At 39.9% G+C, this 14,280-nt stretch overlaps 1 protein-coding gene across 2 annotated transcripts; it reads right to left on the bottom strand.

Moving 5' to 3' along the window:
• Window positions 1–1,774: 1,774 nt before the first annotated feature.
• On the bottom strand, window positions 1,775–13,280 carry ZPBP2 (zona pellucida binding protein 2). 2 transcript variants are annotated; one of them, XM_004450062.4, is made up of 8 exons: window positions 13,043–13,280; window positions 12,837–12,902; window positions 7,684–7,809; window positions 6,398–6,559; window positions 5,106–5,324; window positions 4,012–4,094; window positions 2,818–2,998; window positions 1,775–2,246 (listed from the first exon to the last, which is right to left on the bottom strand). In XM_004450062.4, exons 1-8 carry the CDS (start codon window positions 13,089–13,091, stop codon window positions 2,152–2,154), a joined length of 981 nt encoding a protein of 326 aa, XP_004450119.1. In that variant the 5' UTR covers window positions 13,092–13,280; the 3' UTR covers window positions 1,775–2,151. The 2 variants fall into 2 exon arrangements, with proteins under 2 accessions (XP_004450119.1, XP_058140153.1); XM_058284170.2 differs by lacking the exon at window positions 5,106–5,324.
• Window positions 13,281–14,280: the final 1,000 nt, after the last annotated feature.

Raw genomic sequence — 14,280 nt, 5'->3', positions numbered from 1 at the left:
CCAAAAGCAGAATCCATGAGAGAAAAAATTGTTATGTTGGACTTATTAAAATTAAAAACTTTTGCTCTCCCAAAGATGCTGTTAAAAGAATGAAGAGACAAGCCACAGAATGGGAGAAAATAGTTGCAAAACATTTATCTGATAAAGGACTTTTATCCAAAATAAATAAAGAATTCTTAGACCCCAACAATAAGAGAACAAACAATCCAGTTAATAAATGGGCAAAAGATATGGACAGATACCTCACCAAAGAAGAGATGTAGATGGCAAACTAAGCAAATGAAAAGATGCTCAGTATTACATGTCATTAAGAAATTGTCAATTAAAACAATGAGAGAGCATTACACAACTATTAGAATAACTAAAATAAAAAAAAAAAAACCAAACTAAAACAAAAAAAACCACACCTGGTAATACCAAATGCTGGCAAGGTTGCGGAACAACATGAATGCCTATTCATTGCTGGTGGGAACGCAAAATGGTACAATGACTTTGGAAGACAGTTTAGCAGTTTCTTTTAAAGCTAACCATAGTCTTACCACGATTCAGGAATTGGGAAGCGGACTTGGCCCAATGGTTAGGGCATCCGTCTACCACATGGGAGGTCAGTGGTTCAAATCCCGGGCCTCCTTGACCCATGTGGCGTTGGCCCACGCGCAGTGCTGATGCGTGCAAGGAGTGCCGTGCCATGCCATGCAGAGTTGTCCCCCACGTAGGGGAGCCCCATGTGCAAGGAGTGTACCCCATAAGGAGAGCCGCCCAGCGTGAAAGAAAGTGCAGCCTGCCCAAGAATGGCGCCACACACACGGAGACCTGACACAACAAGATGACGAAACAAAAAGAAACACAGATTCTGGTGCCGCTGACAACAGAAGCGGACAAAGAAGAAGACACAGCAAATAGACACAGAGAACAGACAACCGGGGTTGGGGGGAAGGGGAGAGAAATAAATAAATAAATAAATCTTAAAAAAAAAAAAGATTCAGGAATTGTACTCCTAGGTATTTATCTAATTGAGCTGAGAAATTATGTTCACACAATAACCTTCACACGAGTGTTTACAGCAGCTTTATTCATAGTTGCTAAAATCTGGAAGCAACCAAGATGTCCTTCAATTGAATTGATAAACTGTAGTACATCTATACAATGGAATATTATTCAGTGGTAAAAAAAATGAGCTACCAAGCCATGGAAAGACATGGAGGAAGTTAAATGTATATTGCTAAATGAAAGCAGTCAGTCTGAAAAGGCTACATACTGTATGATTCCAATTACATGACACTTTGGAAAGGAAAAACTATAGACAGTAAAAAGATCAGTGGTTGCCAGGGGCTTGGGAGGAGGATGAAAAGGTGGTGCACACGGGATTTTTAGGGGGATGAAACCATTCTGTATGAAACTGCATTATGCATTTGTCAATGCCCACAGAACTGTACAACACACAAAAAATGAATGCTTAATGTAAGCTATAATAAGTTAATAATATAACAATATTGGTTCATGAATTTAACAAATATATCACACTAATGCAATATGTTAATAATAGGGGAAACTGTATGGGAGGGAGTGGGCAAAGAGATGGGAGGTAGTGAGTATACACACTATCATGTACCATCTGCTCAATTATTTTGAGACTCTAAAATCGTACTAAAAGTGTTATCAATTATTTTAAAAATTAAAGCAAAAGGAACAAAAGAATTAACTTTTTTGGTTCTAATTACAAAGGTATCAAACATGCCTTTATCATATAAAAGCGATTTCGAACAAATTAATATACGGAAAGTATCAAGTTTTTATTATATTATAATTCACTACTCTTCTTGACCTTAATATAGTCTTAGGTACAGAGAAATAGTTAGATTCAGTCTGTAAACAACAAAACATATTTCATTAAAAATCATCCACTAATACCTACACTTTCCTTTGTACACTGGAGACAGTGAATTAAATGCTTTCTTAGAAATGCCATATCAGCTATCTTTTAAAAGTTTCTAAAATGCATGTTTGCCAATGTTTTGGTCTTACTGGTCTTACTTAATGAAGCTATCTATGATGCTTTGGGATGTAACAAATGATCTTGTGTCCCCCACCTCCGAAAGTAAGTAATCATGCTTTCACTCTAGTCTTCATATTGCTGACTTGGTTTGAAGTTTATGGGCAAGATTTAGCTCCATAGTTACGGGCAGACTCGCAGGTCTGACAAGTAACATCAACATCAGGACTAAAAGTCCCAGGACTACAAACCACTGTAAAGGAAAATACAAAGATTATTACCATATTGTTAGAGGCATTTTATATAATTGTATAAATCTGCTTTTAGTAGCACACACCATTTCTATGCCTGTATTCTACTGAGTAATGTTTAGCCAGTTAAGATATGGAAGATTATTTATGAGTTTTAAGCACTGTAATCTGATTATATAAAAGAAAGGAGGAAGTTAGAATCTTAACTACTTTTCCTTTAATATGAGCATTTTATAGTATCTTCTGCAGTGCCCCATTTATGAGTTCCTGTTTCATTCTCTTTTTTCTAGGTAGGACTCTTCTGTTTTCCTTCAGAGTGAAATAGCTTAAGTCAGAGCACTATAGAAATGAGTACATTAGGAATTAATATACATTAGGATTAATTATATTTACATTATGATATAGTATATATATGTGTAAGATAATGATAATTTATATTTAGAAATTTGGGCTTTGAATTTTTACTTTTCTTCAGCTAAATATAATTTTTCTAAGAGAATTACTATAAGCAGTTAATTCAATTATCCTATTTTTCTAACTCTATCATCTAAATATTTAGATAGTTATAATTACCACAACAGCTAGCACAATTACTGTGCAATACTTCATTTTTTCCAAAGCCTGGACGACAGCTATCCAAACGTATTATTTGAAAACTGTGATCTACAAAATGCATGGCTGGTAGAGTTTTATTAAAGTTATGGTAGAAAATATGTGCTTGGCTCCGAAAAAATTCTTCTATCCGATCTCTTGCCTAAGATTTAAAAACACCAGAGGGAAGTACAATTAGTAAACTGTGAACCAAATTTCTCTTCCTGTATCCGAGGCAGTGAGCTTAGTATAAGTATGCATTTCAGCACAACAGATAAAACTCTTGAAATTTTGTGTATTAATACTAAAACAAGCATAGCTTTGACCATATCAACCACTGCCAATTCACATGTACAACAGTTAAGAAAAATTAAATTTAGATTTATATATATTAAAAAGCCTGCCTTGAATTATTTACATTGTGCCTAAACCATATGCAGATAACTGGGAGTTCATTATTTCTAATTCCATATGACTGTCAAGAAAAAAGAGCCAAGCAAAATGGAAACCTAAATTTTTCCTTAATCAACATTACAAACAAATTAAGTAAATTTTGTTTTATTTTTTGAGCACAGAGTTTAATAATAAGTAATATTAATTGAATCCTTCCCATTAGCCATGTACAGCATTAAGTGTATGGACTCAGGAACTAGACCATAGGACTGAAGGAATTTTTCAGATTTTATCCTTAGCCTCTGAGGATGGCAGAGGAGAGAGCAACTATCACAGCCAGTACAGATATAATTTTGGAAGAACTGCTGATTTAACTTAGAATGACATGGCTATGAGGTTCTTCAAGCTGCTGTGATTACCAGTTGAGGAACAAAGCCCAGAGAGCTATCCTTCTATCATAGATAAAATACATCATATTAACCTGGGAGAATATGTAATATTCCAGATGTATTATTCCAAAATAACACATCTTGAAATAGCCAAGAATCTCATAAGCTTAGGTAAGAAAACTGAAACAAAAAATCAATGATACTTTATATTTATGTTTTTTACAAAAAGAACAATTTAAATCTACTTGCTTAGAAATTACTATTGATAAGTATTCATAACTTAGAATTTTGAAGAAAGTTTTTAATAAACTGAAGTATTTACAAAAGTTTAAAAATCACTTCATTGAGCAGTTGGAAGTATTCAAATACTTTCCCCTTAAAATGAAATTTTCACCTGGAGGATATTATGATTAGTGACATCTTCACAGTCAATAGAATTGTTGCAAGCAGCTTTCCACCCTGATGCAAAAGGATTTACTGGAGAGAGAAAAATAATAGGTTCACAAAGGGATTCTAAAAAGTTTCAAACATTTCAATAAAGCTCCAAATTTGAATTCACTTATGTACATGTTCATGAGTTTAATCTATCTGTTTAATCCTATTAATAAAGCAAGGCACACAATTTCAGTAATTTATACATTATGATTTTACTCCATCTGGGGGTGAATGGAAGTAACTACAAGGCTTTAAAATGATTAGAAATTCGGTTTCATTCCTTCCTTTAGTTATATCCTCAAATGCAACTTATAATTCTAGAAGTTAGCTTTCTAGAAGTGAAACAGTTAGCTGGATAGTTAAAGGCTATATTCTAAAAAAGATAACTTCTAAAAGATAAGCAATCATATTTTAAGATAAATAATTACTGTATTAATTTTCAAAACGATAAACAGGCTAAGATCAACAATATACTTCAGCGCTTAACAAACATTTAAAGGGTAGAAGAGATGAGATGTGGGGGAATTTTTGGGATTTTGAGTTGTCCTTAATGATATTGCAGGGTCAGATGCTGGACCTTATATATCCTGCCAGAATCCTGAATGTACTGGGGGAGAGTGTGAACTACAGGGTAAACTATTATCTGTGTAGTACAGCAGTGCCCCAAAATGTGTTCACCAAGTGCAATGATGAGGGAGGTTGTTGGTGTGGGAGGAGTGGAGTGAGGGGTGCAGGGTATAGAGGAACCTCTTATATTTTTTAGTGTAACATTTTTTTGTGTGATGTATATATCTTCAAAAAAAATACAATTTACAAAAATGATATGGTGGGGGTGGGGAGTGTGGGTTATATGGGAACCTCTTACGTTTCTTGTTTTTTTATGTTTTTTAATGTAACATCCCTTGTGATCTATTAACTTTAATAAAAAAAATTAAACAAACATTTAAGGCCTGCTACATATGAAACGACTCATTACTATGGTAATATTTTATCTATCATGGTTCAGGACTATGCCACTCATAAAATTAAAGAAATGTTAAAAACAGTTTTTACCTTGAAAGGCTATAAATAGCTCATGCATGAGGCCATGTTTTGGAATTTTAACAAAATGGCATTTATATGATGATTCTATGACATGGCATGTCAAATCAGAGATTAAATTATTCAAGATTTTCTTCAGCACTCTAAAGAGCAGGTCATTATGTTTTCCTATACAAGACTTCGTGGTAAAACGTACAGCCATTTGATATGAATAATCAGGTTCCCGATAGGCTTAAAAAAATATGAGAATAAAAACAATAGTGCCTAGCATAATTTCCTCTACCAAATAATTTTCAAATAACATATAATATTAAATCCTATCAATCTTTCAAATGAAATAGGAACTTTACTTACATAACATGTTTTTACCAGTTTATCCTCATAAAAATGTGCAAAACATGTAATTTAATGAAAAATATGGTTTCATCTGATATATTATCTACATAGCACAAGAAATGGCTTCTTTAGGTTGGCTAACTAATCTCAAGTGTATTAAAAAAAAAAAATAACATACAGAAAGTATCACTGGGGAAGGGGATTTGGCCCAATGGATAAGGGCATCTGCCTACCATATGGGAGGTCCAAGGTTCAAACCCGGGGCCTCCTGATCCGTGTGATGAGCTGGCCCATGAGCAGTGCTGATGTGTGCAAGGAGTGCCGTGCCACGCAAGGGTGTCCCCCGTGTAGAGGAGCCCCACGCACAAGGAGTGTGCCTCGTAAGGAGAGCCGCCCAGCATTAAAAAAGTGCAGCCTGCCCAGGAATGGTGCCGCACACACGGAGAGCTGATGCTGCAAGATGATGCAACAAAAAGAGACACAGATTCCGGGTGCTGCTGACAAGAATACAAGCAGATGCAGAAGAACACACAGTGAATGGACACAGAGAGCAGATAACTGGAGTGGGGGGCGGGGAAGGGGAGAGAAATACAAAAAAAAAAAAAAAAGAAAGAAAGAAAGAAAGTATCATTGCTGTTAGCACAGTCCAGGGAAAGGGATAATTAATTTGCTTTCATAGAATTAAACAGGGCCTATTAAACATCAATTTTTAAATTACCTGGCAAAACTATGATAAAGCAGATTGTGCTTGCATTCTTAGGTAGGGAGAAGAGGGGAGCTGAAAAAAGGATTATTTAAGATATACTATCTTGATGTCAAATTAAGAGTTTGCCTGGGACAAATACACCCAGAATACTCCATAAATTATAATGATTATATGTAACAGACTCATTTTCATTAAATGAAGAAACCACACACAAATTTTGATCCAAACTTAATGCACCAATTAAAATATGTCTATTTCTTACCAAAGAGCATGAAGTCATATCTCCTCTTTTCTGTCTTTTCTTCTTGGGTTTCTGTTTTGACCGTTTTATAAGAAAGAGTACATGTGTAAAGTCCAGACAAAGGCTCCAGAAAATCTTTCACCATCAGCTTTCCTGTATTAGTTATATTTATTCGCTCGTTTCCTAAACAGAAATAGTAAACTACTTGGTTATTTAACATATACCGATTTTAGCATTATTCAATAAACTGGGGGTTACAAATAAAAAATAAATTAATTAATGGGCTTAAAATTAACTTCAAGAATGCAACAAAGTCTTAATTCTGTCATATTACTCTATGGAAAACCACACAAAATAAGTACTCTTTTGAAATATTTTTTGGTTTCTTTGATACATTTTTTTTGGCGCTTAGTTTTGGCTAGTTTATGCCAGTTATTCAGTAATTGGGACTACATTGCCCTGCAGCACTGATAAATTTCTTTATGTAGGACAAAAATTAACTCATGATGCTTACATGCCAAGACACTTCTATAATATCATGAAAAATTACATATTAGCTACTTCATCTCCTGTTACAAGTGTCATGAAGATGAATTTTATTTTATTTTTTTTTCAAAGTTGCTTCCAAAGGAAGCAACCTAATAGAAGGATTTTATTTTAAAGATTTATTTATTTATTTCTCTCCCCTCGCCCCCCCTCCCCTGGTTGTCTGTTCCCTGTGTCTATTTGCTGCATCTTCTTTGTCCGCTTCTGTTGTCAGCGGCACGGGAATCTGTGTTTCTTTTTGTTGCGTTGTCTTGTTGTGTCAGCTCTCTGTGTGGAAGGCGCCATTCTTAGGCAGGCTGCACTTTCTTTCGCGCTGGGCGGCTCTCCTTATGGGGCACGCTCCTTGTGCATGGGGCTCCCCTACGCGGGGACACCCTTGTGTGGCACAGCACTCCTTGTGCGCATCAGCACTGCGCGTGGGCCAGCTCCACACGGGTCAAGGAGGCCCAGGGTTTAAACCGTGGACCTCTCATGTGGTAGACGGACGCCCCAACCACTAGGCAAAGTCCACTTCCTGAAGATGAATTTTAGGTTTTATAAAAAACTTTTGAACTAATACAGCTCTGGAAAGTAGGATACAAAAACTACTGCCTTAGTTTTTGCAGAATGAGGAATTAAGACACAGACCAAGAAGCAACATGATTTGTCCAAGTATGGAGCAAGTTAAATTCCAGTTTACTCCTTTTCCAATGAGCTACAGTGCTTTTCTAAATAAAAGTTCACACCATTAAAAATGAAGATATTAAAACCAAGTAATTTACCTGTTAATGCATTTTCATCAGGCCCAATCCATAAATAGGTGGGGTCCACTGTTTCTTTTTTGGCACGTGTAAAATCCATACAGGCAAGTATTGGGCTATCATCACGTAATTTTACATATATTTTCACTGTGACAAAATAATGTATAACTACATTATACAGCAAAATTAGGAAATACACTTCTTATCATTTTGTCTCAAAATACTTATTCTTGAATTTCACGAATAAAAAAATGAGCTATATCACTGTAACACTTAGAAGGATACTCTAAAATCCTTTTTGCTTCTAATGGCAAGTTTCAAAAATTCTAGACTAAAAGAGAATATGCTATTTTTCATTTTTGCTGTGATATTAACTTTAATTTTGTTTATAAAAAAGTACATGATACATTGAGTTCATTTTAATATACAGATTCAGAACTCACTCGAATCATAATTTTTTTGAAGTTAGCGGAATCAATTTCACAAGTTCAATAAAGTGCTTGAGCTTGTTGGTTACAAAACCTTTTCAAGGATGATCACTGTCATCCCTAAGGGAAACTTTAACTATACATTTCCTCAGTTCAACACAATAATTAAGCCTATTTGGGGGCATACCAAGAAGATTTTAATCATTTTCTGCAACTACCTATTCTGTTTTGGATTCGGTGGAAGCAGCAATAGTATGCTTGGAACCATTGTAGTCCCACCAGATGTTCATCACAAAGCCGACTGAATGCGATGCTCTGAGCAACAAGTGGGGGAATCGAACATGGAGAGCTATTAAACATGAAAAATGCTTTGAAGTGACCTAAAGTTATCAAATGAGAAGCTAATTTTTCTTGGGGAGTGTAGGAAAGTTTCACTGAAGTGACCAACGAAATCTGAACTGAGCTTTAAAGGATGAGTAGGAGTTCATCTAGTTCATAAGGTAAGAGAAAAGGGCGTTCCCAACGGAGGGACTTTCAGCCCAGTTGAACTTGGACCTCGCAGGCTGCAGAGCAGCAGAGACACCTGGAAATGATGCAGCATCAGAGAAAGAGATGTGCATCGAATCCTATCGGTTTTAGGCAAGATAACACACCGAAGGGTGTAGGGTCTCTGTAAAGACGAAACGAGGCAAACCTCACGAATTGCCAAGCACAGAGTAGGTGTTCAATAAATGTCGACTCCTTTTCCCTCTGTGGGAAGAACCTTAGCAGATCCACGGCACCCTGGCCCTTTTTTTTTTTTAATTAACACATTTTTAAAGTAATAGATCACATAGAATGTTATATTAAAAAAAAATGAGGTTCCCATATAACACACTCCCCACCACCCACCCCATCATTTTTGTAAATTGTATTTTTTAAAGATATATACATAACAAAAAAGGTTATATTATAAAAACACAAGAAGTTCCTGTATACCCCCCATCCCCCCACCCCACTCTTCCCACACCAACAACTTTCCCCATCATTGTGGCACGCTCATCACACTCGGCGAACACATTTTGGAGCTCTGTTGCACCACATGAATAATAGTTTACCCTGTAGTTCACACTCTCCCTCAGTACATTCAGTGGGTTATGGCAGGATATATGATGTCCAGCATCTGACCCTGCAATATCATTTAGGACAATTCCAAGTCCCCAAAATACCCCCACATCACATCTTCTCTTCCCTCTCCCTGCCCTCAGCAACTACTGTGGCCACTTTCTCCACATCATTTCTACAGTTTCTTCCATTATTAGTCACAATAGTTCCACAGTAGAATAGCAGAATATCAGTGAGTCCACTCTAATCCATATTTTATTCCTCCATCCTATGGACCCTGGGATGGTGATGTCCACTCCACCTCTATATTGAGAGGGCGCTTAGATTCCACATGGATGATGGATGGAATTCTCCTATTTGCAATTGTAAGCACTCTTGGTTCTCTGGTGTAGTGGTTGACCATCTTCACCTCCCTGTCAGCTGGCCTGGGTAAGTCTAAAGAACCAGAGGGTAGGAATTGCAACTCTGCTGAGGCTCAGGGCCCAGTTGGTACATGGGCAGTGCAGAGATTCAAGTCCCCTGAGTATACACCATCCCTAGCACAAACCACAGGTTCAGTAAAAGTGACAGAAGAGGCATGTGTAGAAAGGTCACATCTGAGTCCAACTTCATCACTCTCAAGAGCACAAATTCCAAAGTAGGGCCCATTGCCATGGCACAGAACTCAAAATCCATCTGCCATGACCATATACCGTGTGGGTTTCTGTAGCCTTCAGGAGAACCAGGACCTAGGGTTGTATCTACTTAAGCTGTTTCTGGGGTCCTGCTGAGGTGTGTGTAAGCGTGACCTCTCTGATGACCTCCTGACTCTTTTTGGAAGACTCTTAGCCATATAAACTCATTTGTCTTTGCCACTTGCCCCTTTTATTCAAGGTCAAAAAGCCGTTTTTAACACATGATCATACATGTAGGCTGAGATATTCTGCTGATCTGAGTTGACCCTTTTTTTTGGGTGGGGGTTGTGAGACTTTTCAGTGGAAATCATCTTTTTTTTTTTTATTGATTTTTAAAAAAATATTACATTCAAAAAATATGAGGTCCCCATTCACCCCCACCGCCCCCACCCCACCACTCCCCCCACAGCAACACTCTCCCGCATCATCACAACACATCCATTGCATTTGGTGAGTACATCTCTGGGCATCGCTGCACCTCATGGTCAATGGTCCACATCATAGCCCATACTCTCCCACGTTCCATACAGTGGGCCATGGGAGGATCTAAAATGTCCGGTAATTGTCCCTGCAGCACTACCTAGGACCACACCAAGTCCCGAAAATGCCTCCACATCTCATCTCCTCCTCCTATTCCCCGCATCCAGCAGCCACCATGGCCACTTTTTCCACCCCAATGCCACATTTTCTCAATTACTAACCACAACAGTTCATGATTAGAATATCATTAAGTCCACTCTAATCCTTACTGTATTCCTCCTTCCTGTGGACCTTGGCTTGGTTGTGTCCATTCCACATCTATGTCAAGAGGGGGCTTAGATTCCACATGGATACTGGATGCAATCCTCCTGCTTTCAGTTGTAGGCACTCTTGGCTCCATGGTGTGGTGATTGACATTCTTCAACTCCATGTTAGCTGAGTGGGGTAAGTCCAATAAACCAGAGTGTAGGAGCTCAAGTCTGTTGAGGCTCAGGGCCTGGCTAACATATTGTCAGTCCAGAGATTCAGATCCCCTAGGCATATCTTAAACTCCAGCACCAACTACAATTCCAGTAAAGTAGCAGGAAAGGTTTGTGAAAAGAGATCACATCTGAGTCCAGCTCCATCACGCAGAAACCCCAACTCCAGAGAAGGGCCAACTGACATGGCAGTGAACTCCATCTGCCATGGCCATAAAACCTGTGGGTCTCTTTAGCCCTCAAAAGAACCAATACCTGGGGTTGTATCTACTTTATCTGTCTCTGAGACTCTGCTCAGGTGTGCATAAGGACAATCCTTCTGACAACCTCCAGACTCTTTTTAGAGACTCATAGCCATATAAACTCATTTGTCCTTTCCATTTCCCCCTTAATTTAAGTCAAAAAGCATTTTTAACTCCTGTTATTATATGTAGACAGGGATATTCTGCTGGTCCGCGTTGAACCTTTTATTCAAGGTCATTTTCTAGTTACGTCATCAGCTCGTAATTGGTAGTGATCCCTCGGCGCCAGGGAGGCTCAACCCTGGGTGTCATGTCCCACGCTGGGGGGAAGGCAGTGCATTTACATGCTGAGTTTGGCTTCGAGACTGGCCACATTTGAGTAACACGGAGGCTGTCAGGAGGGAACTCTTAGGCACAGTGCTGCTCTAGGCCTTGTTCTTATTTCAGGTGTATAGGCTCACAAGCATAGTCATTAGTATCAGGGGCTCACTGTTGGACCCTCATTCCTTCCTGGTCCTTGCCGTTGCACCCAACGGACTGCCGCTGCTCCCCTAGGGACCATGACAGAGCCCCCCCCCCCGCCAGGAACCCAGCACCCTCCCAGCTGTTGTTTTTAATTGTTTCCACTATGAGTATATCCAAATATTTCTATGCACCCCAGACACATGCCCTGTATAAGTCCCTGTCAACCATATATCGCCTGTCAATAACATCCCATACCAGTATTCCTCCACTGCCATTGTTGAAGCACTCTTGTGATCCAAAACTTCCTGAAAAGTGAAGCCCAATATAATGCCAGGTTCCCTTAATGGTAAAATGGAATATAGTGATGAGTTTAAAGGTTAGATATAGAATACATACTGATTTGGAAAAATTCTACATCCTATTTTTTTCTTTTCTTTTTTCCTAATTAATAAGCTTCTCTTCACAAGAGCTATAGATCACAGTAATTCATATATACAATATACAGTACTCCCACATATCCAATATAAAATCTTTTCCCTTCCACAGCGATAATCTTTTAACATATTCATACCGTATTTACTGAAACTGATGTACAGATATTGAGACAATAGCTTTCAAACAAGGTAACATTTGTGTTTACATTGTGGTTTATACTTTAGGCTATACAATTTTCTAAATTTTTAGTTATCCTATGTTTTACATTATGATTTACATTATTAGTCTGTCGGCCCCTATATGTTTTTGGTGTAATATTACATGTTTTATATCCATCTTTGTGTACTCTTGTGAAACACTTCTATTGCTCTTACAGTTACGTTGGTTCCATCTATTCAATATCTATTTCCCCCTCCCCTTGGGGCCCACAGTGATAGTTAATCTTCATTTCTTGAGGAGCCATGTTCAGAGATACTTGCAACAGTGTTGAGGGCTTGACTTGCTCAACTGCCCTAATGCCCTGGGAGCCACCATTTCTCTTGAGAGATACAGTTCCCTCTATTTGATGGTATTAGTCCTCCCCAGGATGTGGGTATACCTTCACTCTCATTATATGGGTCTCTACCCAATGGTATAACCCACTCTGGCAAAATGAGCATTCACATATTCCCTAGGAGTCTGTCCTACATCAGATTATCCCCTTTAAGGATCTTAAACAGGTGACTTTCCTAATTATATTTTGAAAAGGTTTTCTCAGCATTATACTCTCATCCAACACCTGACAATCTCCTATGTTCGTATGTTGCCCCACCTTCCCCCCACCCTGGCCCTTCTGATTAGCTCTGCGTATGAAGAGGTCCTTATTACCTGGTCGTCCTTGCGTGCCATAAATGAAGCCTTTCTTATTGTGTAAGGCAGAACGCTGCCATCCAACTGCGGAGGAAAGAAAGCACTGACTTTTGAGGCAGAAAAGGCGCCAGGGCTCAGAATGGGGCAGGGCGGGGCGTAGCCGAAGGAGGCAGGACGGGGAACCTCAGGAGAGAGGCCTGGGGGCCGGGCGGGAGGAGCCCCACCTCCTGTGAGGTAGCTGAGCACCGCGGAGAGTAGGACCCACGCTCGCATCACGGATCAGGGGCTAGCGTCGCGGGCGGCGTCGAGGGGCGGGCGCCTTCCTACCTCAGCCCCGACCCAACGCCTCCCCATCTCTCCTTCACCGAGGGGAAGAAACCGCCCGGGTCAGCACCTCTACCGGTCTGCGGCTACCGCCGGAGCGGACGCGCTGAAGAGCGCGCGCGTGCTCGGAGGGCTCGTGCGGGGCCGGCGTGTCGACGCGCGGGGGCGGGGCCGGGGCGCCAGAGCGAGCGGTAGGAGCGCGCGCCGCCCCCTCGCGGCCACGCGGCCGCCGTCTGGCGGAAGCTTCGCGCCTCGGGTCGGGCGCCATTTTTTTTTGCGTTCTTTGAGCACTCTGGAGAGAAGAAAAGAGTAAAGAAGAATCCCAGGCCATTCGTCTAACGGTGTTTAATTTAGGGGGGGAAGGGGTCGACGAGAGGACCACCATGGGTCCCAAGGACGGCAGTGGGGAAGGGCGGCTAAGGGAGGCGATTACGTTAGGACCCGAGGAGGGGAGAGGCTTGTGAAAATTTTCTTGTGTGAAGCAGAGTCCTGCGTGGAAATTTCCAGTGCCTTTCTCCTCGTGAACTCTTTGTAAACCGTGTGCCTGATAATTTTCAAATTCTCACAGCCAGTTTTTTCCTAACTGCATTCTTCTACCCACAAAACCAAGAACCCGAAGTGCACCTACATGGCGTCTCTTGCCCTTCCTACTCTAGAGGAAATCTTCTTTTTCAACTTCAGGTATGAGAAGATGTCGAGAAACCCCCATGCAGATGTATCTGGGGTTGTAAAGTAAGCTTCTTTGTTGTTTTTTGTTTGTTGGTTTTGCTATGTAGGAGGTGTCACAGGTTGACCCTGGACCGTGTACATGTAAAGCGGGCACTCAGCTTCTGAGCTGTACCCGGTCCCCAAGCTTGCTTTAAAAAAAAGAGACGTAGTTGAAAGGCAAGAGCCCATGGTCTTTTCAGTGGAGATGGATGATGAGCCAAGATCAGAGAGCTCCGAAAGAGATCATTTCCTGTGTCTTTCATGGTTCCTTCTTGACTGCTAGTTTGGTGGCCTGAAACACCCAGTGTATTGCTTATTTCTTACCAAAGGGACACCCTCAGTTGTGGTTTTAAGTAGGTTGGTAGGTAGAGAGCCTTCTCTGGTGTTCAGACAGGGTGCAGAATGATTATTTTGAGTGAGAGCAAGGGTT

The sequence above is a fragment of the Dasypus novemcinctus genome, chromosome 21 (assembly GCF_030445035.2).
Source record: "Dasypus novemcinctus isolate mDasNov1 chromosome 21, mDasNov1.1.hap2, whole genome shotgun sequence".
Taxonomy (NCBI): Eukaryota; Metazoa; Chordata; class Mammalia; order Cingulata; family Dasypodidae; genus Dasypus; species Dasypus novemcinctus.
The sequence above is the reverse complement of the archived record's forward strand: the minus strand, read 5'-3'. Positions and strand labels throughout refer to the sequence as shown.

Bases quoted from the DNA above. Each gene is read 5' to 3' on its own strand.
- ZPBP2 (XM_004450062.4), bottom strand. From the start codon at position 13,091: ATGCGAGCGTGGGTCCTACTCTCCGCGGTGCTCAGCTACCTCACAGGA. The intron at 12,903-13,042 runs GTGGGGCTCCTC...TTTCCTCCGCAG, and splicing joins GCTCAGCTACCTCACAGGAG to TTGGATGGCAGCGTTCTGCC. The intron at 6,560-7,683 runs GTAAATTACTTG...ATTTCTGTTTAG, and splicing joins TGATGAAAATGCATTAACAG to GAAACGAGCGAATAAATATA.